The sequence below is a fragment of the Oncorhynchus nerka genome, linkage group LG10 (assembly GCF_034236695.1).
Source record: "Oncorhynchus nerka isolate Pitt River linkage group LG10, Oner_Uvic_2.0, whole genome shotgun sequence".
NCBI lineage: Eukaryota > Metazoa > Chordata > Actinopteri > Salmoniformes > Salmonidae > Oncorhynchus > Oncorhynchus nerka.
Window position 1 is genome coordinate 58,213,284 of NC_088405.1, and position 23,350 is coordinate 58,236,633.

General features: G+C 44.6%; 1 protein-coding gene across 1 annotated transcript in view; it reads right to left on the reverse strand.

Annotated features, from left to right (window-relative positions):
* Nucleotides 1–18,439, reverse strand: part of LOC115135705 (roundabout homolog 1-like) — a 171,996-nt gene extending 153,557 nt beyond the window's left edge. Inside the window, 1 exon segment of the mRNA XM_029670687.2 lies at nt 17,820–18,439. Within this exon segment, the coding sequence (XP_029526547.2) occupies nt 17,820–17,880 (61 nt within the window). The 5' untranslated portion in view covers nt 17,881–18,439.
* Between the last annotated feature and the right edge of the window lie 4,911 nt (nt 18,440–23,350).

The window sequence follows — 23,350 nt, forward strand, 5'->3', positions numbered from 1 at the left end:
TGATTATTGTGAATTGTGAAGCACTTTTCACTGTTATGGCCCCTAGCTGAGCATGTGCGCGCATGTACACACACACACACACACACACACACACACACACACACACACACACACACACACACACACACACACACACACACACACACACACACACACACACACACACACACACACACACACACACACACACAGTGGGAGCAGAGCACCCTCAGGAAAGAGAGCAAACGCCAGGTCTTGGTCAACCCCCTGCTGCTGCTATTCTGTTCACCGTGCACTTCACAGAGGCGCAACGTGCAGGATACTAAGTAAGGGAGAAAAATGAAGTTTGGTTCGAAAAGCAAAGTAGTGAGATAATGTGTAAATGTATGTGTGTGTATGTGCAATAACATAAGAGTTTATAGAGAGAGCAGTCTCAAACAGGGCCGCCAAATCGTCAAAAGCTTTCCATATTTCACAACTCTTCCAAGTCAAGGTAAGCTTTTGGTTTTACTAATTTATTGCCACCGGGGTCTGCCAGTGTAAGTGCTAAACTGCTTACTGACTCAAATCAAACTTTATAAATACAGTGTAGACCTTACCATGAAACGCTTACTTACAAGTCCTTATCCAACTGTGCAGTTCAAAAACACTTAAGAAAATATTTACCAAATAAACTAAAGTAAAAAATTATAAAAAGTAACACAATTAAATAACAATAATGAGGCTATATACAGGGGGTACCGGTACCGAGTCAGTGTGCGGTGTAATTTGAGGTAATTTGTATATGTAGATAGGGGTGAAGTGACTATGCATAGATAATTAACAGTGAGTAGCAGCAGTGTACAAAACAAAGGTGTGTGTGTGTGTGGGGGGGGGGGGGGGGGGGGTCAATGTAAATAGTTCGGTGGCCATTTGATTAATTGTTCAGCAGTCTTATGGCTTGGGGGTAGAAGCTGTTAAGGAGCCTTTTGGTCCTAGACTTGGCACTCCAGTACCGCTTGCTGTGTGGTAGCAGAGAAAACAGTATGAATTGGGTGATTGGAGTCTCTGACAATTTTATGGTCTTTCCTCTGACACCACCAATTATATGTCAGGAAGATTGGCCCCAGTGATGTACTGGGCCGTACGCACTACACTCTGTAGCACCTTACAGTCAGATGCCGGGCACTTGCCATACCAGGTGGTGATGCAACCGGTCAAGATGCTCTCGATGGTGTAGCTGTAGAACTTTTTGAGGATCTGGGGACCCATTCCACATCTTTTCAGTCTCCTGAGGGGAAAAGGTTTTGTTGTGCTCACTTCACGACTGTCTTGGTGTGTTTGGACCATGATAGATCATTGGTGATGTGGATACCAAGGGACTTGAATCTCTCGACCGGCTCCACTACAGCCCCATCGATGTTAATGGGGGCCTGTTCAGCCCGCCTTTTCCTGTAGTCCATGATCAGTTCCTTTGTCTTGATCGCATTGAGGTAGAGGTTGTTGTCCTGGCACCACACTGCCAGTTCTCTGACCTCCTTCCTATAGGCTGTCTCAACATTGTCGGTGATCAGGCCTACCACTGTTGTGTCGTCAGCAAACTTAACAATGGTGTTGGAGTCGTGTTTGGCCACTCAGTCGTGGGTGAACTGGGAGTACAGGATGGGACTAAGTACACACCCCTGAGGGGCCACAGTGTTGAGGATCATCGTGGCAGACGTGTTTGTTGCCTACCCTTACCACCTGGGGGGCGGCCCATCATAAAGTCCAGGATCCAGTTGCAGAGGGAGGTCCTTAGCCTAGTGATCAGCTTCGTGGGCAATATGGTGTTGAATGCTGAGCTGTAGCCAATGAACAGCATTGTCACATAGGTGTTCCTTTTGTCCAGGTGGGAAAGGGCAGTGTGAAGTGAGATTGAAATTGCATCATCTGTGGATCTGTTGGGGCGGTCTGCGAATTGGAGTCGGTCTAGGGTATCTGGGAGGATGCTATTGATGTGAGCCGTAACCAGCCTTTCAAAGCACTTCATGGCTACCGACGTGAGTGCTACGGAGCGGTAATCATTTAGGCAGGTTACCTTCGCTTCCTTGGGCACAGGGTCTATGGTGGTCGGCTTGAAACATGTAGGTAATACAGACTTGATCAGGGAGAGGTTGAAAATGTCAGTGAAGACACTTCCCAGTTGGTCCGCGCATGCTTTAAGTACACGTACTGGTAATCTGTCTGGCCCCTCGGCTTTGTGAATGATGACCTGTTTAAGGGTCTTGCTCACATCGGCTACCGAGAGTGTTATCACACAGTCATCCAGAACACTGGTGCTCTCGTGCATGTGTGCTTGCCTTGAAGCAATGTCACTGGGCAGCTCGCGTCTGGTTTTCCCTTTGTAGTCCGTAATAGTTTTCAAGCCTTGCCACATCCGACCAGCGTCGCTTCTGGATGAGCATTTTCTTGTTTGCTAATGGCCTAATATAGTTAGTTGAGTGCTGTCTTAGTGCCAGCATTGGTCTGTGGTAGTAAATAGACAGCTACGAATGATATAAAAGAGAACTCTCTTGGTAGATAGTGGGGTCTACAGCTTATCATAAGGTACTCTACCTCAGGTGAGCAATACCTCGAGACTTCTTTAACATTAGACATCTTGCACCAGCTGTTATTGAAAAATAGACACACATCCCCACCCCTCGTCTTACTAGACATAGCTTCTCTGTTCTGCCGGTGCATTGAAAAACCCGCAAGCTCTATATTATTTGTGTCGTCGTTCAGCCACGACTCGGTTAAACATAAGAAATTACAGTTTTTAATGTCCTGTTGATAGGATAATCTTAATCGTAGGTCATCAATTTATTTTCCAATGATTGCACGTTAGCCAATAAAAACAGATGGCAATTCGCTCGCCTACGAATTCTCCGTCCTTTTTCACGCAAATGACGGGGATTTGGGCCTGTTCCCAGAAAAGCAGAATATCCTTCTCTTCGATCTCGTTAAAAGAAAAATCTTCTTCCAGTTCGAGGTGAGTAATCACTGTTCCGATGTCCAGAAGTTATTTTCGGTCATAAGAGATTTTAGTAGCAACATTACGTACAAAATAAGTACAAATCTAACAACACAAAATAACAACACAAAAAAAAATAGCACAGTTGGTTAGGAGCATGTATAATGTCAGCCATCCTCTTCGGAGCCATCTTAACAGTCTTACTGCACGATTGCAGCGGATTTACTAACGCGTTAGTTCTATTAGCTATGTTGATTATGACATTACTTTAGCTAATATAGGGACAACGATGTAGGCTGTGTGTAACAGTTATGATATGGTTTGGCTTTGAAACGTCACATACAGCAGTCCACAAGCGACAAAGGGAAAAGGTGAGAGGAGGCGAGCGCATAGATGCGAGAAGAAATACAATGTGGCTGCTATAAAAGTGAACTGTGATCAGGGGTGTATTCATTCTGCCGATTCTGTTGAAAAACGTTTCCGAGACGGAATCAAACGAAACGGCGATAAACGTACCTGAATTTGTCTGAATTTGGACTAATGATTACACCCTATGATCAGCTAGATGCAGGCAAGAATGTGCAAGAAGGTATTGAACATGTCACTGTCTCCCACCGCAAACTCTTCTCTCAACCTATGTGCACCTACATTTATTAATAGGCTAGATTGTAGCAACCTCATGATGGGTATAGGGAAAATTAGAGTATCATGTAAACTTATTGCTGTTACATTGAGGTGGGTGAATGGAATATGAATGACAGTCATCCAATATGGTGTAATAGAAATAAGGCCAGGCTTATGAAAAATAATATCCTCCTCCCTCATCTGAAACGGCACCGACCGCCACTGGTGTGTGTGTCAGCATGAACAGCATGTATTTTAGATCTTAATGACGCCCTTGGCAGCGGCAGCCAGATGTCAACTCTCTGTCACACTGTGAGGAGACAGCCTGAGCAGCACTGTGCACCAAGTCATTTACACAGCAGCATAGAACCATAGCCCACTCAGGATGGCATATCCCCACTTCTATAATCCCCATCACAAACACACACAACCACACAAACAACCTTTTACAACTTGAAACAACTCTCTCACCGTGGCCGGTCTACGGAAGCTATTTCCAAGGTCCTGTGGAACAGCAGAATGAATGGTCGGAGCCCTTGATGTTATTGGCCTGAATGGGAATTAAATGGCATCATAAATCCAAGGCAGGATTGAGATTCCGAGAAGGCTGCTGTTTCCAGAGGAGGCTGATCCCAGACGAGGGGCACAGAGGGAGGGAGGGAGGGAGGGAGGGAGGGAGGGAGGGAGGGGGAGGGAGGGAGGGAGGGGAAAACAATCCCGGGAGCAGCCTGGCGGAATGAAGGGATCTTTGGGAAAATGGCATTGGGATTTAACGCATGCTTAACAAGGCAACATAAATATTAGGATGGGAAATTAATGAGGGGCAAATTCAGCTGGAGGAGGCATTTTCTATCAATACAGCCACAGTAAAGCGCATGGCTGGGACATCGTTAAAAATACATTTACTTCTGTTGGAGGGGGGCCTAGGGGACAGATAAGTGTTCCCCTAGCCTGGCCAAGGCCACAGTTAGTCATTAGATGGACTGGAAACTGGGAGATCCACACTGGGACTGGGAGCTGAGACAAATCTACCCTGGGGGCTAAGGTTGTGAGCTTATGAACCACACATTATAACTCCCATCTCACTCCCAGGACTCACACCAGTCTTTATGAGTGATTAAGGCTGGAAACAACTGAGCCTTCATCCCCACTCTGACCCAGTCCACATTAGAGAGGCCCTCATCCCTCTTATCCAGTCTTCTCCTACTGTGGTATATGCTATGGAACCATCCCTCAAACACAACACATCTGCAAAACAATTTGACCTTTGAGACTGTCAATAAAAAAGAATTACAGAGGGAGGAGTGGCAATAAAACACACAGTCCAGCGATGCAGTGCCCTGCCATAGAGAAGTCAGTTCATTATGGTGAGGAATAGTCCTTCCTAGAGCTCTATAATTACCCAACCTGAATCCACAGGAATTCTGCTAATGTCAATCACCCCCCCCAGGACATCTCTTCCCCCTCGACTAGATGACATTTCCTATTGTATCGCATCTCCCTTTCTCTCTCCCCTCGCACACTGCATGCTGGTATTAAGGGATTCCTATAGGCACTTTGCGTGATGTATGTGTGAGTGTAGAGAGACAGAGAAACTGAGAGACAGCAATCTATGCTCTAACAGCAGTGGGTGGGGTCAGTGAAAGATGAGGCCGTGTGGATGGAGTGGACTCCATGTGGCTAGAGGGGGTAGGATTAAGGGCTTATGACATTTGCACTGCAGGACACTCATTATACAGCAGCCACGCAACCCTGCATAACCTCCCATCAAATCGACTATTATGTCAGGGCCTTGAATCAAAAAATATCAACCATGCGTTATTATCAATCGTACAAGACATCATGTTGTCAGAAGCAGCGGTACACTATTGTGCGTGTGTGTGTCAGAGACACTGCGGGTTTGAACGTTTCGAGGTGAAACCAAGGTGTGTTGCTGCTGAGCTGAGCCCGGTGCGGAGCGGTGTTCTATGGGAGCAAATGTCAGTGAGATTAATGAAGTTCCCTTTTATCAAGGAGCTCATCCACACAGCCACTGATCCTCGGCCTGGATCTCTCATGAGTTCATTATTTCCACACACAACCACCAGAGACCACAAATGTCAGAGACAGCACCACTCAACAGCTCTGATCCCCACCCCCTTCACCCCCGTCACTCCCTCCACCACCCAATCTCACCACCCCCATCACCCTGGAGCAATTTCTTCCGATGAGGTAAGGTTTCAATTTCAGATAGTCACAAAGGCATCAAATTTAGCTTGAAGTAGCAGTTTGAGCGTCTCTGCAATGGAGGGGCTGGCGGATCGCCACACACTGTGGTCGTTACTCAACTCTGGACTTTTATATTCGGGGAGAGAGACGAGAAGGGCTCTGGATGTACTGTAACCCAGCCTGAGAGAGACGGACTGAGTGCACTGCTACTTCTACTGCAGAGGAGGAACAATAGCCATCATCATCAGCTTACTGCAGACCATGCAGGAACAGGAGGATATTGTTATGATCACTCAGCGGTGAAGTATTTGTGATGTGTGCATTAGACTGAATAGATGAGAGATACGTATCCATGTCTTTTGTATCTGCTGCATTCAAGTGTGTATGGCTGAACAAGCCAAACAGACAAGCCTGTTCCTGGCCCCTATCTCGGGCTCCACCTGAAATGCTGCGCACACCCACGCTTTATAACACACACGCGTACGCACATGGACACACACACACACTATAACAAACACTGTACACAGAAACCGTATAGGCCCACAAACGCCCACACACACACACAGTACACATACAAACTCTATACACAAACACACATACTGACTCAATCACTCCCACGTCGTACAGCAACTATCTCCCTCCCTCACTAATGAAATCCCCCTTCATTCCAGCTCTTAATTAGAAGCCTCCAGACACGGTGTCCGTCCGTCCGTTCGTCCGTACTGAGTGCTGCTCTGCTAGGAGAGGAGACTGGCTCCAGATAGGTCAGGCAGGCTGAGGCTCCATTACAAGGTCAACCTCTGGTTAATTAAGCTGAAGATAGGCATGTCCACTCTGTGTGATAACAAGGTTAGCCCTCAGGGCACAATACTATACTGCTGATGCTGATGAGGCACTCTCACTCACTCCCTCTAAGACTGCAGGGTAACTCAAATCAGCCATGTTAGGTGACGAGTGGCTGGAGGACAGGAGCTGGTAGGATGGGACTTGATTTGATGTGATGGAGAGAGGCTGTGGTAGAGCATACCGACCACACCATGCTGGGCCCAGGCCAGACCAGACCAGGAATGATGCAAGCCTCTCGGGACTGGAGCTATGATTGGGATGGTTTATCCATCCATCTGGTTGAGCCACCGCCACAATGGAGGAGCCAAGAGCTCCAAACACAACAGAAGAATGTTCACAATTACAGTATACCAAGACAGTGAACCAAGCTATTTTCTCCATAGTGTTTCAAATTCATTTATTCCACGGGAACGACATTATGACAGAGACTGACTCCTTAAAGAGTCAGAGTCCTGACTCCTTAACATGGTAATGCATGGGTTTCAAAGTGGAAAATCAACACGTATCCAGCAGAATTCTGTCAAAATCTAATAGAAAGTGTCCCTGATACACATCGACAGGCTGATCTCAGCTTATCGTTACACTACCGCATTGACTCCCAGTCCGGACCCCCCTCGCTTTCTCTTCCTCATTCAGATGAGAGGGGCATGATCACAAAGCTGCTGGGGTTTAGGGTAAGAATAGTGGGGTGGGATGAGGGCAGATATAATGCAGCAGGGGTGTATTCAATCACAAATAATTATGGGAACTATTGGAGCCTTCAGCTTGACTCATTACACATGCTTATCAATGGATCCCAGGCCCCAGCATTACAGCTATTGGCTCATCATAGATCTGCAAATTAAGTGTGTTTTGGTCTCTTTAATAAAAGAGAATGGCACAAATGGGAAAGCTATTCATTAGGATTCAGTCTTCCCTTGAAAGCTTTGAACTGTGTATCTGGTGTGTCACCAATGACTGGCTAAGCGAGGGGGAGAGTGCAGGAGGATTGAGTGTGTGGTACAGGGATAATGTGCATTCCTCGCCTATCATCCCTAACGAGACTGAGCTGTTTCACACATCCTGATTAGCTCTAATCCTGGGTTTAATTAGTCAAAGAGCCAAGCTAATCACTAGTGTGTGTGTGTGTGTGTGTGTGTGTGTGTGTGTGTGTGTGTGTGTGTGTGTGTGTGTGTGTGTGTGTGTGTGTGTGTGTGAGAAGAGTACTGATCTCATATTTAGTCCATTAATCGATAGGCACCTTTATAGAACTGAAAGAGTTTACACAGAACCAAATGAATATCAGGCAACTGCTATTGACCTGCTATCACCATGGCATTTTACAGCTGACATTTGAAAACATCATTCCTCCCACACACACGTAATCCTCCATTAACCATAGACTATCTAATACAGCTAATTTCCCATTGAAATCCAATTGGGGCAGGTGGGTGGTTTGTGATATGTTGGGGGGAACTCTTAATGATGAGGTTAGCCCTAGAACAGTGGGTGCTAATTGAACCTAGAGAGGAGGGCATGTTGTCTGAGTTCTGTCACTGTGCTGTCAGGAAGGGTATGGGAGGAGGTGGAGAGGGAGAGGGAGGACAAGAAGAGGGTCAAGTATGAAGCTAGTTATGAATCAATCTGTCAAGGTGGGTTCTGTCTGGGTTAAATAAACAATCGTGTATGATGAGATGAGGGGTACTTGTCTCTAGGTGCCCTGAGTGTGTGGGTTGCAACCCTATCGCATTATATTAGATTTATTCTGTAAACATACAAGGTTATGTGTAAACCCTCCCATCCAGGGTGTGAAGCTGCCTAATAGTTGTGTTTTAGTAAACGTTCAGCTAATGTCAAGAACACTATAATGAATTCCAGGGGATTTAAGAGAATGTAGATGCGTCGGGGAGTCCTGAGGGCTTGGTTTAGACTCCCACATAGACAAGGCGAGGGGGACAAGACCGGGGGGAGGTGGGGATGGGAGAGTGGTTAGTCAGACCCTCTCCCTCTGACCACAGGAGGCTCCCTGTAGGAAACCGGCTAGGGGCAATGGGTGAGGGGAACAGCCTTTTATTTGATGAAACATTTCCACCTGGGTCGGCACTGCTCAATGGGTTCCACTCTGTATTCAGCCACAGTTTATTTAGGGGAAAAGCTGATATTGACGCTCCAAAAACAAACACAGCATAACGTAGGTCACTATTAGGTCCTTGTTTATAGCTTAGAACCTCACTGGGGTATTGGCAACCCATGAGGCCTTGTCATAACAGCATAATATCCACTCCAAATGTGTTTTTCACAAAGACTCTTTTGAAAGCCATCTGAGAGTGAAACCAGCTGGCTGACCCTCTCCACACACACACACACACACACTCCTGTCTCCATATAGCTTTACTGCGGGAGGAGGAGGAGGACACTGGCTGGAAAGCCAGAGTAAACAGACCCTCCAGAGCCGGACGTGTGGGATCCCTCCTGATCTCAACCAACCACAGACAACCTTATGGGCTGGAGAGAAAAACTAAGCAGCGTTTATTTACAGAACAAATTATCCAAAACTGCCCTCGCTCACCCTGAGCACTGAGCACACAGCAGATGCCGGACACCTTAGAAGGACAGGAAGCTTTGGTAGAGATAGACCAAATAGCCTACAGTAAACCACAATACTCTTTGCATTCTTTAGCTTTGGGACCCATGGTCTATCCAGGTCAACAGACCAACATGGACCAGGTTGGTTGGTATGCAGAGGGACGATTGCAGGTTTGGTTTGGGGTCAATTGACAGGGTTGTCTAGGGGGGATCCTTTCTGGTTCACCTCAGGTCCCAGGATGCAACAGTCTGAAGGTCTCATAGTACCGTGTGCTGAGGGGGAGGAGGGGGAAGCTGAGTGGGAGATGGGGAGCTCCATGCCCCAAGGCCAGGAACAATCATTCAGAGTTGGGGAGCTCCATGCCCCAGGCCAGGAACAATCATTCAGAGATGGAGAGCTCCATGCCCCAGGCCAGGAACAATCATTCAGAGATGGGGAGCTCCATGCCCCAGGCCAGGAACAATCATTCAGAGATGGGGAGCTCCATGCCCCAGGCCAGGAACAATCATTCAGAGATGGGGAGCTCCATGTCCCAAGCCAGGAACAATCATTCAGAGATGGGGAGCTCCATGCCCCAGGCCAGGAACAATCATTCAGAGATGGGGAGCTCCATGCCCCAGGCCAGGAACAATCATTCAGAGATGGGGAGCTCCATGCACCAGGCCAGGAACAATCATTCAGAGATGGGGAGCTCCATGCCCCAGGCCAGGAACAATCATTCAGAGATGGGGAGCTCCATGCCTCAGGCCAGGAACAATCATTCAGAGACACATTCCAGGCTCTCTTAAGGGGCAATGTGTGTGTGTGTGTGTGTGTGTGTGTGTGTGTGTGTGTGTGTGTGTGTGTGTGTGTGTGTGTGTGTGTGTGTGTGTGTGTGTGTGTGTGTGTGTGTGTGTGTGTGTGTGTGTGTGTGTGCATGCATGCGTGTGGAGGTGTGATGACCTCTGACCTGTAGCCCCACAGGCACTTGTTAAAGCCCTCCATGTCTTCCTCAGCTCACTGAGCACCCCAGGAAACCAGCACGTAAACAAGGAAAGCAATCAGGAAACACTGCTTTCAGCACAGCTCTTACGACACACAAACACACACACACACACACAAATACCATTACGCACACGCACACACACACATGCACACACACACCTACATCCAAACACACAAAGGTTCTTTCAAACAACTTGTCGATAAAGGAAAGAGGATCCATTTGTTAGTACGGGAAATAAAAACAAGATATACCAATGCAAAATTCACTCTAAATGCACTTTATATAACTGCACTGTGCTTTGTTGAGCTGCAAACCAATACAGCACGACCAAGACTGACCAAGCAGTGAAAACAAATGGATGGTTACAGCTGCATAGCGGTGTGGTTTTATTGTGGTTTATTGCAGGTCTTAGTTTTACTCTGGTAGAGTGATAAAATCCCTTTGTCAGGTATTCAAGTGTTCCTAGTGAGCAGTATTCTCGTTGTGTCAGTGTAGTGCTCTTCTTTCTAGTGGCTTGGCAACACACCTGGCTTACAGGGTCCATTTGTCACAGCTTTGTTTCCATAATGGTTAACTGTAGATCACTGGGTTGTGTGTGGGAGTGTGTGTGTGTTAGGACAAGGGAACGCGACGTAAGAAGAAAGGTAACAACGTAATCTTGCCATACTGTCACCTCCAGCTCAACTCTCAACAAAAACACTGCCAACTCAATTCAATGATAAATCACAAACCAGGTTTAAAATATCCACCCCAAAACGACAAAGAAACAAATTGCTTTAAAAACCATTATGATGTGGTTAAGAACGTAAGCCGTGCCAAGATTGCTGCCGGCAGGAGAGAGAGAAAGAAAACATAGGAATGACTGAATGCCACATTTAGCTTGAGCTGTGAGTGTGTGTTTCCTTTTAAACAAACACAACCATTTGAGCAGACTTCAGCCAGCTAGAATGAACCAGCTCCGGCCCTGATGTGAGGATACGAATGCTCCTAAAACATACTGTATGGGGAGATTACACACACGGTTCACTCCTCCCACCCCCTCTCCCTTCCTCCCTTATTCCCTCTTCCTGACTCAGTCATTCACATCTTATGGTGGACATGCTGGGAGACACATTCCATTCAAACGGTGCTTGCTTCTCCCTCATTAGTTCATTATTCCAGAGGAAGAACAGGAGGAAACTGACAAGTCCGTCAAGAACAGGGACATCAAAGGGAGACTCTTTAGAGCACAAGACGGCCCAGCCGTCAGCCTCATCATCCGTAGCGGAGGAGTCTCATTAGTGAAGGAACACAGTGAATCACAGTCAGGATCAAATAGACTGGAGGGAGACTCATTAGCATACGGGATGACGTAGCAGGTCAGCCTCCTCATCAAGCTGCATTAGTCCATAATACTCCATGCGGTGTTATTACTGACGGTGTCACAACACAGGACTGTGGGCTGTCCCTCTGTCAGGAGCATGGGTGCTCACTGTGTCACTGTGTCACTGTCAACAAGCCAGTGTGTCCAGGTACATGTGAACTCTGACCTGTGCTCAGCTATCAAGGCAATGGCAGGCCAGGTGTCTCCAAGTTCAAAGTGGAAACGCAAATGACAGAGCATATTCTGAACCATTTCTGTTCTGTTCCCTCCTCCTCTCACACTCCTTCCTGACCTCCTTCAGAATGAGATATCTGGCCCAGCCATGGCTGAGAGAGTCTCAAGGCCAAACAAGGTTTGGACAGGAAGGAGGCTATTATCTCAGGCCAATGTTCGTCATTCACAAGCCCCTTATACGAGCAGTGTTGGAAACAACAGTCCAGGAAAACACAATTCAAAAGAGGACAAACATAGATGTGTTTCTCTTGGGAGAGATTCCCGTTTGAGGCTGAGAGCATTACAGAGCATTCATTAAGGAGAACGTTGGCTGTTAAAAACATGGAGGCACGGGGAGGAGGGAGCGGTGGGACCGATGGGTAAGGCTGCTTAGCAACATGTCGCCACTCCAGGGATGCATCATTCGGATTTGCTGGGGGAACAAATTATTTCCGATTGCTTTTAATGGGCATCATTTAAAGTGTACGGATTGTTCAATTACAATGCCAAATGGAGCATTGAGAAGCGGAATGAGAGTGTCATAGCAGGGATGCTCTAGGCGAGGCAGCTACACCAAGCTGCACTATTCTGTCTGAGAAGCACCCTGAGCACAACACCTGTACAGGTCTAGAATGGTCTTGTACTTAATGGTCCTCTGTTCTCTCATCTGTTGTTGTGCCGTGGAGACGGAGAGACAAGACAAGGTGGCATACTTAAAATACTCGTCCAAGTAGGGTGGGCAAAGCTAAGCTATGGAGCGAAGCACCTGAGAACAATCTGTTTAGTAAACAGGGGCCACTTTCAACGGGTGGTATGCAGCACAGCAGGCCACTGGGCTATCATGGACCTGCTACCTCTACTGTCCCTTTACTCGGGGGTAAGAAGGAGGCCTGTACACACACACTCACACCAGCCCGGCTTGAAAAAGGGCAATAAAGACATGCTCCGGAACTCTGGCGACTACTAAGTACTTTTTAAACCTTCTGCTTTGGGCTGGACGTGTCAATGTGAAGTTCATACATGCATAATCTATGAGTAGAATTCCTGTTTTACCTCAATTACCTCAATTTTACCTCAATTAGCCACGAAAAGTTTGAAAACCTAGTTTGAAAGCGACTGTTTTTCTGGACGCTGTGCTGCACCATACCATTAGCACTTCCTCAACACATTGCTGCTATGACACATAAAGCCGGTAATGGGGCCGCAATCTAACTTACTCATAACAGTGTTTCCCAAACACCATATGTCTTCATAACTCCATGATATATTCAGTTGAAGCCGGAAGTTTACATACACCTTGGCCAAATACATTTAAACTCAGTTTTTCACAATTCCTGACATTTAATCCTAGTAAAAATTCCCTGTTTTAGGTCAGTTAGGATCACCACTTTATTTTAAGAATGTGAAATGTCAGAATAATTGTAGAGAGAATGATTTATTTCAGCTTTTATTTCTTTCATCACATTCCCAGTGGGTCAGAAGTTTCCATACACTCAATTAGTGTTTGGTAGCATTGCCTTTAAATTGTTTAACTTGGGTCAAATGTTTCAGGCAGCCTTCCACAAGCTTTCCACAATAAGTTGGATGAATTTTGGCCCATTCTTCCTGACAGAGCTGGTGTAGCTGAATCAGGTTTGTAGACCTCCTTACTCGCACACGGTTTTTCAGTTCTGCCCACAAATTTTCTATTGGATTGAGGTCAGGGCTTTGTGATGGCCACTACAATACCTTTACTTTTTTGTCCTTAAGCCATTTTGCCACAACTTTGGAAGCATGCTTGGGGTCATTGTCCATTTGGAAGACCCATTTGCGACCAAGATTTAACTTCCTGACTGATGTCTTGAGATGTTTCTTCAATATGCCATCTATTTTGTGAAATGCACCAGTCCCTCCTGCAGCAAAGCAGCCTAACAACATGATGCTGCCACCCCCGTGCTTCATGGTTGGGATGGTGTTCTTCAGCTTGCAAGCCTCCCCCTTTTTCCTCCAAACATAATGATGGTCATTATGGCCAAACAGTTCTATTTTTGTTTCATAATACCAGAGGACATTTCTCCAAAATGTACGATCTTTGTCCCCATGTGCAGTTGCATACCATAGTCTGGCTTTTTTATGACGGTTTTGGAGCAGTGGCTTCTTCCTTGCTGAGCGGCCTTTCAGGTTATGTCGAAATAGGACTCGTTTTACTGTGGATATAGATACTTTTGTACCTGTTTCCTCCAGCATCTTCACATTTGCACTTTTTCCCATGATGTCAAGCAAAGAGGCACTGAGCTTTAAGGTAGGCCTTCAATTGACTCAAATCAGAAGCTTCTGAAGCCATGACATCATTTTCTGGAATTTTCCAAGCTGTTTAAAGGCACAATCAACTTAGTGTACATATAGTGAATTATAAGTGAGGTAAGGTGGGAAAACTCAGAAGTGAAATGACAACATTGAATAGTGAACAATAATATTTGTGTATACTGAACAAAAATATAAATGCAACATGTAAAGTGCTGGTCCCATGTTTCATGAGCTGAAATAAAACATCCCATACATTTTCCAAATGCACAAAAAGCTTATTTTCTCTCAAATGTTGTGCACACATTTCCTTACATCCCTGTTAGTTAGCATTTCTCCTTTGCCAAGATAATCCATCCACCTGACAGGTGTGGCATATCAAGAAGCTGATTAAACCGCATGTTCAATACACCGGTGGTGGGTGGGGATAATAAAAGGCCACTCTAAAATGTGCACAACACAATGTCACACAACACAATGCCACAGATGTCTCAAGTTGAGGGAGCGTGCAATTGGCATCCTGACTACAAGACTGTCCACCAGAGTTGTTGCCAGAGAATTTAATATTAATTTCTCTACCATAAGCCGCATCCAACATAATTTCAGAGAATTTGGCAGTACGTCCAACCGGCCTCACAACCACATGTGATCACGCCAGCCCAGGATCTCCACATCTGGCTTCTTCACCTGTGGGATCATCTGAGACCAGCCACCCGGACAGCTGATGAAACTGAGGAGTATTTGTGTCTGTAATAAAGCCCCTTTGTGGGGAGAAAATACTTCTGATTGGCTGGGCCAGGCTCCCCAGTGGGTGGGTCTGGCTCCCAAGTGGCCTATGACCTCCCAGGCCCACCCATGGCTGTGCCCCTGCCTAGTCATGTGAAATCCATAGATTAGGGCCTAATTAATTTCAATTGGCTGATTTCCTCATATGAACTGTAACTGAGTAACATCATTGAAATTATTGCCTGTTGCGTTTAAATTTCAGTCTCTCGATGTGCAAAACTGATAGAGACATACCCCAAGCGACTTACAGCTGTAATCGCAGCAAAAGGTGGCGCTACAAAGTATTAACTTAAGGGGGCTGAATAATTTTGCACGCCCAATTTTTCAGTTTTTGATTTGTTAAAAAAGTTTGAAATATCCAATAAATGTCGTTCCACTTCATGATTGTGTCCCACTTGTTGTTGATACTTCACAAAAAAATACAGTTTTATATCTTTATGTTTGAAGCCTGAAATGTGGCAAAAGGTCGCAAAGTTCAAGGGGGCCGAATACTTTCGCAAGGCACTGTATATATATATATATATTTTTTTTTACAAATTATTTGCCACTGGTCTCACACAAAGCTAGAATGGCTATTTATGCAGATGATTCCACACTACATGTCAGCACCCAAAGCCAGTGAGTTCACTGAAATTATAAATAAGGAGTTACAGTCAGTATCCGAACTGTTGATTAATAATAAACTGGTCTTAAATACAGCTACAACTAAAAGCATTGTATTTGGTTTAAAACTTTCTCTAAGACCTAAACCTCAACTGGAGTTGTGTGTGAAAGGTGTGACCACTGAGCTGAGGAAGCTAAACTCCTGTTTTTTTTAACGTTGGATGGTCAATTATCATGGTCAAGTCATATTGACAAAGTTGTTGTGAAGACGGGAGGGGTATGTTTGTTATAAAAATATGTTCTGCGTTTTTGACACACAACTCAACTGTGCTAGTTGTTCAGGCTCTGGTCTTGTCCCATCTTGATTACTGTCCGGTAATATTATTTTCCACCATAATTTGCAAATAAATTAAATAAAAATCCTACAATGTGATTTTCTGGATTTTTTTTCTCTCATTTAGTCTGTCATAGTTGAAGTGTACCTATGATGAAAATTACAGGCCTGTTTCATCTTTTTAAGTGGGAGAACTTGCACAATTGGTGGCTGACTAAATACTTTTTTGCCCCACTGTATATTACTGTGTTGAAATGTCCAAATTGTCTGTATATTCAACTTCACACAGCTTTGACAGACATACTTACCCCACCAGACATGCCACTAGGGGTCTCTTCACAGTCCCCAAATCCAGAATGAATTCAAGGAAACGCACAGTATTGAATAGAGCCATGATCACATGGAACTCCCTTCCATCTCAAATGACTCAAGCAAACAGAAAAAGGTGCTTTAAATAAACTAATAAAACAACACTTCACAACACAATGCCTCTCCCCTATCTGACTTAGTTGTAATGTCTATGTTAATGTTTTTGTAAATTGTTAAGTATGTTTGTCTGTAATATATTTTCGTTATCAGTCGGACAACAGGAAGATAAGCTATCGCCATTAGCATCAGCTAATGGGGATCACAATAAAATGTCATATACAATGAAATGCCTTGTTCATATAGCTAAGTGCAGTTTGCTCATCCACAATCAAACAGAAAAGGCCACGGTTTTGTTTTAAAGAGTATATTATAAATCTCTATATCACTGTTAGTCCTATCAATACGGGCCAGTCCCATCAGTATGTACACAAGCCTGTTCAGGCTAGCGGTGTTGTTAATAGGACTTCATTAGGCCTCTCTCCACTGACCTGGGCCTCGTTCTACTGTTAGTCATTAATAACCTGCACCACTGCTGATCTCAGTGACCAGAAGGTGTGTGTTGACCGGTTGTTACACGTTCACAAACCCTTTGTCTGTTCTTGCTTATTTACTCCGGAAGAATGACTATTTCAAGTCACTCTTGCTCTTTCGCTCACACACACACACACACAACACACTCTTTCTCTCTCTCTCGCTCACACACACAACACAGTCTTTCTCTCTCTCTCTCTCTCTCTCTCTCTCTCTCTCTCTCTCTCTCTCTCTCTCTCTCTCTCACACACACACACACAACACAGTATTTCTCTCTCTCTCACACACACACACAACACAGTATTTCTCTCTCTCTCTCTCACACACACACACACACACAACACACACTCTTTCTCACTTTGACTCTAAGTGTAACACCGATAGCGGCAAAGCTGGCACCCTGACAGGTGATTACCCAGGAAAAGGCACAGTCAGGACACTAAAACAATATAAGGAGGACATGGTCTCACTCTTTATCTCAGGATCTCTGCTGATGTGATTGCCAGTGATTCATAATAGCCACAAGGGGCAACAGTGAGTGAGTGCTGTTACTTTAGACAAGTAGACGTTATAGACAGGGATGCCGGGTGGGTATACAGTAAGCATCTGCCTCTGGTTATAAAGGTTGCATATTCAAATCCAGCTATAGAAAGTCGATTTTTATATTGTTGTTTTAAACCTAACCTTTACCATTCGGAGTTAATGTCTACACTTCACCCGGGAACATACAGAGATGTAACCAAATACTTCAAAATGTGATGTTTGGAACAACTTCGAAATTAGATTTTTGATAAACATCGATGAACTTCTCATTCTGACGTGAGACTATGAGAGCTTTTTATTTTACACAACTAAGGCAATAAGAGCACATCCTGGCTGTCAACAGTCAGACCATAATTCAGACAAAGACCAATTGATGCCACACCGCTGGGCTTGGCACACAACGTCAAAGGATGAAACAGATAGTAAAGTTGTGTGTAGCCTAAGTCGGTCGATACTTATCAACTCACCCCACCCATGCCATGCCATCTTTAATTGCCGCACACACGCACACGCTCATAAACGCTCACACATGAGAATAGACTATTACAGGAATATTACTTTTCAAATTCAAAGTCAAAACCCAAGTCAGATAAGGTGAAATAGTGCAGTCTTTACCTGAACAAATGTGAATAAATCCGAGTAGAAAGTAAATTCCCACTGAACGCGCAGGCATCATTCCAAAGCAGCAGAGGACTGAAGCTAATTTGTATTATCCACAAATGTTTGATAAGCCCCTTTGATAAAAAAATAATAATATTTATTTTTAAAAATGTTCTGCTTCCTTCTTGAGTAAAATAGCCTACCACGCCGTCTCCGACTCTCTTTTCTGTGGCTGTGCGCTGCGCTTGTGTAGCCTATGCTGAGAGCAAGTCTCCGAATAACTCAGTGCGGGACGATTGGTATTTCTGTACACTGTTACAAAGATAATACTTTACTGATAGCTCACACAAAACCTCCCGGTCACATTATTAAGGTTTGCCCACGAGATCGTCCACATAACTGGGATCTTCTTCTCGAATCCGAGTGAGCTTCGTAAATCCAAGACTAAACTCTGAGGTTTTAGCGGAATTCATCTGTGATCAAATATTATTTCCACTTTTTCCATAGTTGTCTTTCGCATGAGTGATATGGCAGAGTCCAAAATCCAAACGTCCAACTTCAGTTCAGTCACTTTCCTGATTTGATTTGCCTGTTTCTCAAACCCGCCGGCGCTCACCCGACTTCGTGCACTTAGGGCTGAAGGGACGTTTGAAAAGGGCAGCGCTTGGTGAGTGCTGCATATTGTGCGCCACTCTTCCCAGTCCGCAATGGGGGTTTTCATAGAGGCTATTTTACCACGGGAAACCTTAATTGAATGTATTTACCTATTACGTTAGAGTGTGCATGTTAGTCTAAATCTAAAACCAATATTATTTTACTTAATATGATTGTGGCCAGCCAGAACTACTTCGCGTCTTTCTTATTTAATTAATTCCATTTAAATTAAGTGTCTTTTGAATTCATTTGAACTAATGTGTCTTACCAAATTGATTAAAATTATACTAAATTATATGAGCAGTCGAATTCGTCTACTTGCGGAACAAAAAGTGATGGTGACATTTTAGATTTATTCTGCAATGTTTCTCTACTCAAACAACAGCAGAATAAATGTTAAACAACAGCCAATGGTGTCCCCTGTGTGAGGTTTATAAAGTGAAAGGGATTGTTTGACAGACAGGGTGCTCCCTTTACATCCTATTCAATGAAAAGTCAAAGGGACGGCACGACGTCGTTCACCCGCTGGGAGACATAACTGTGTTTAAAACGACCGTGTGAACCAAGGTCTCACACCATATGTGTTTATACGTGACCTTTCAATCCCGCAAATGGCTCACTTGGGCACGAGATATTATCTTAATAAGCCAATTAAAATTCACTTTGGCAGAGATTAGCCAGGAGCAGTGTTGCACTTCTCTTAATCATGAATTAAGATCAACCCCAGGGACCTCTCAGTCTCAGCATTCCAATGGCAATGCCAACATCAGACAGAATGACCATTTCATTTTCAAGTCCAGTGCATGAATTTGAATGCACTTCATTTATTTTGTATATGTTTTTTAATATAAGAATACACAAACATCTGATTTTGTATGAATAAAAGCGTATGAATTTCATATGAAAAAAATGTAGCATAGTGAGAACATATTTTAAATACAACCAAATAAGAACATTTTACCATTGAATAAGTGTCAGCAAAGATACATAACTCTCCTGAGGGCTTAATTGGTTTATTGTAGGAATGTAGTGGAATCTGCCTTACCCTGATCTCTGGCTTGCTTCATGACCAGAGAGCAAGCACGCCCTCTGCTGGCTGACTTGCATCATGTTAGAGATTATTCACAAGAGGGTATTCTTCTCTTTCATGCTCTTTCTACAAAACAATTGTACAGCATTGACCTGCTTTGATGCTCTATCCGTCTTCCAACATGGTAACTCATATCACATGTTTTCGTGGCTGAGGGAAATTCCAGACTATTTTCATTTCCAGCCTACAATGGCTGAAAACTATAAAAGCTGTTTTGGTTTTGTACTAAGCGATTGACTAAGGGGAAATGGATGTTGATGACCGACTGTTGGCATGTCCTGCAACATGTGAGACATTCCTTAATATTAAAATATGCAACATGTTACACATTACCCTAACACATGAACCCAGAGCTGCAAGAGTGTCAATTTCTCGACTCTTTCTCTGTCCCTATTCTCTCCGCCACATCTCTCTCTCTCTCTCTCTCTCTTTCTCTCTCTCTTTCTCTCTCTCTCTGTCTCTCTGCCTCTCTGTCAAAAAAGCATCTCTTTACTCCCATGTGTCCACATAGAGAAACCTCAGCATTGCTCCTACGGTGGAAGAAAGCCTTCCTTCCCTGCCTCAAATCTCTTTATTGCTCTGAGTGTGCCCCTGCTGGCCCAGCTGTATGCTTGCAGATGAAACGAGAGCAGTTCTGGAACCAGTACAGCACACAGCAGCATAGCAGCCCAGCCCAGCCCAGCGCCACTGGTAAACAAGCAGTAAAATATGGGTACTTACAGGCTAACCATCAGCACATTGACTTTTTCCACCCTTTCACACACATTAACACATGCACACTTTTTTTTAAGCAGGCAAGTCAATTACGAACAAATTCTTTTTTACAATGACGGCCTACAGGGGAACAGTGGGGTAACTGCCTTGTTCAGGGGCAGAACGACCGATTTTTACCTTGTCAGCTCGGGGATTCAATCCAGCAACCTTTTGGTTACTGGTCAAACACTCTAACCACTAGGCTACATTATGCAGACTCCTTCCCTATTTTCTGTCCTATAACCTCAACGTGACAACTGCTTGGTCCTGTAGAAGATGAATGACAAAACAAGAACATGTGATCTACTTTCTCGCTCTTCCATCCTTCCACTTTCACTACCCCACCCTCTACCTACCCCATTCCCCCATCCCCTATCACTCCGGATACTCTTCTCCTTGTACCCCTCCATCTCTCTCTGGGGTAAAGGAAGGATGAGGTCATTATTTAAAGGGGGTAAGGTAGTGTAGATCAGTTTTGGACGGGTGGGAATCCATCAAAAGCTCCAGGGTCAAAGGCTGAGGAAGTCCAAGAAGACAAACAACCACTTAATCCTGGACACATACTTCCCATTGAATTATCCCTCTGGAACCAGTCCCCTCCTGAGACAAATAGTGTTGAAAACTGTTCTCCTCTCAAAACACGAAAGGATCAATGTCAATACATCCAATGACATTCTGTGAGTTTGCCATCAAATCCCCATCCAGAGCAGAGGATCAAATGTGCTAACTAACCTCAGAGGATGTGGTCTCGAGAAGAGGAGAAGAGGCCTCCCTCCAACCACATCACAGTGTAGAAGAGTCAGAAGGTTTTCTACACAAACACCCAGATTCTCCCAGGGAGAGCAGAGACTATAGTGCCAGGCCAGCTGCCTAAACAAAAGCTGCAGAGCGTGGCTAATGTGATAAATATGAAGTAGAGGTCGACTAGGACAGCTGACCGCACATGCGTGTGGCCAACATAACAGCAGGTGCAGCACACATTGCAGAGTGCAGAGTTTATGATTTCTACGGTACATTTCACAGGTCCGCAATGCCTCTCCAAGACTAATGTAACCACAGCAACAGATAGTACAAGTGGACACAAAGAGAAACACAAATATTATATTGGTAGTCATAGAGAAAGGAGAAATAAGCCAGAGAGGGATCAGACAGTGGCAAATATTGAAAATGATTGTTTTGCTACTCAAAGCTCCGGCTTTCAATTGGTTCCGAGCCAGACCAAAGAAGGCTGAACCAAAACACTAACTAAAACTGTCACTGATATTCATGAAGGAATAAATCATATTACGTGCTATCTCCATAGATACGAACAGCAACAAACACTGCATAATTAGTGCTTTGAGGTTAGTGTATAATTGCATAATGGCATAGTTAGTTCTGTATAATTAATTAGTCATAAGTGATTGATGTTTTGTTTCTCTTTCATATGAAAATGTCTGTGGGGTCACCTTCGTCGTGAAGAGTTGCGTCTACAGAACTGATTTCTTTGTGTTTTCACACAGAAGAACCATGCCTCTGTCCATCCCACTCCATCTTTCAAACAGCTTGTTCTTTGTGTAGCTACCAGTATAACATACAGTACACCTGCAGGTGCTACTAAACATATGCCTGACTAGCTATGTGTTCCTGACAAGGACATCTGGAATCCACCCTATACAAGGCATGTATTGCTGTCAGGCAGCTTTCAGTAAATAAAATCCAGTGTCTTTCCCTATAAAAGCTCATCACAATCACAAGAACTCCATAGAAATGAGCTCCTCAATCACTGAGGACATTAAGGGCATTTGGGAGTCAATTAAGCTTATGTAGTTATTATGTGTGTTTCATGGGGTTGATGGATGGTATTGTGTACATTACAACAATATTTTAGTATTACACAGTGCAATTTTACATTTGGTATTCCTCATAGAGTGCATAATCACTGATGGCTGTTATAAGTGGTCTTTGTTAACGTTGGTGGTGTTAACCAGTCAATTTAGATTCCAGTTTGTCTAAACTCCATTCCTGGGTGTCTGGCACTAACACTATCTTCCCTTTCTCTCTTTCATATTTCTCATCTTCAAATATTTTCCATTTCACCTCCCCCTCTTCCCGCGTCTTCCCTTTCTCCCCATTATCTGTAACAACCCATCCACCAACTCTCCCATATTCCACCACTCTCTCCCTCTCCCATTCGTCAGCCCCACTCAGCGCAGAGCGCAGCACTCTAGCCACTCAGGGTCATTCACACAATGCGAATGTGGAATATGACAGAGGGCCTTCATATTCTCTATCTTACAGCACGTCTGGAACTGCTGATGCACAAACCGTGCTGCTCTTCTCTTTCTTCCCTCTCTCTGGCTTTCTCTTCTCTGCAAATTGACAAACTGAATGCCACTGTGATGTTCCTCTCAATCGCGATGATGCCTGTTGGCTTAACACATGGAACCCATGTGTTAGATGTGTTTGATACTATTCCACTCATTCCGCTCCAACCATTACCACGAGCTTGTCCTCCACATTAAGGTCTGTCTGGAAAGGCTGTGTGCTATAACAAGCTGCTTCCACGGCACCTACTCAGCTGTAGGGTTACAACACATCATGCGCATCAACAGTCTCTGGTACCTCAAAGGCACTACGTCAAGGTCTTTACAGTTTATCAGTGGAATGAGGGGTTTGTGATCCCTCTGCAGTGTGAATATGCAATAGGCCATTCAGATATCTGGTAAACGTGTCCCATGTTCAGACTTTCTCAGTATCTGTGAGAGTCCTGGAGCACTAAGCTACTGGCTTTAACTGTCCATCGTGTTTCTGTAGTAGGACCCCGCCAAACCCAGAACTACTGGCTTCTGCACGGACTATGGTAGGCGATTTTCTTTACCTTCCTAAAGGTCTCCTCCTGCACTGCAGGTTGTTGATTGGTTTGGTGACATCAGCTAGACCCAGTAGGTACCTGCCTAGGTAGTGACCCAGTACTCCTCAGATCAGTCACATTGCTTGGCAGATTCAGCTGGATCTTTAAAAAGATATATATTTTACCCTTTTTTTTCTCCCCAATTTCGTGGTATCC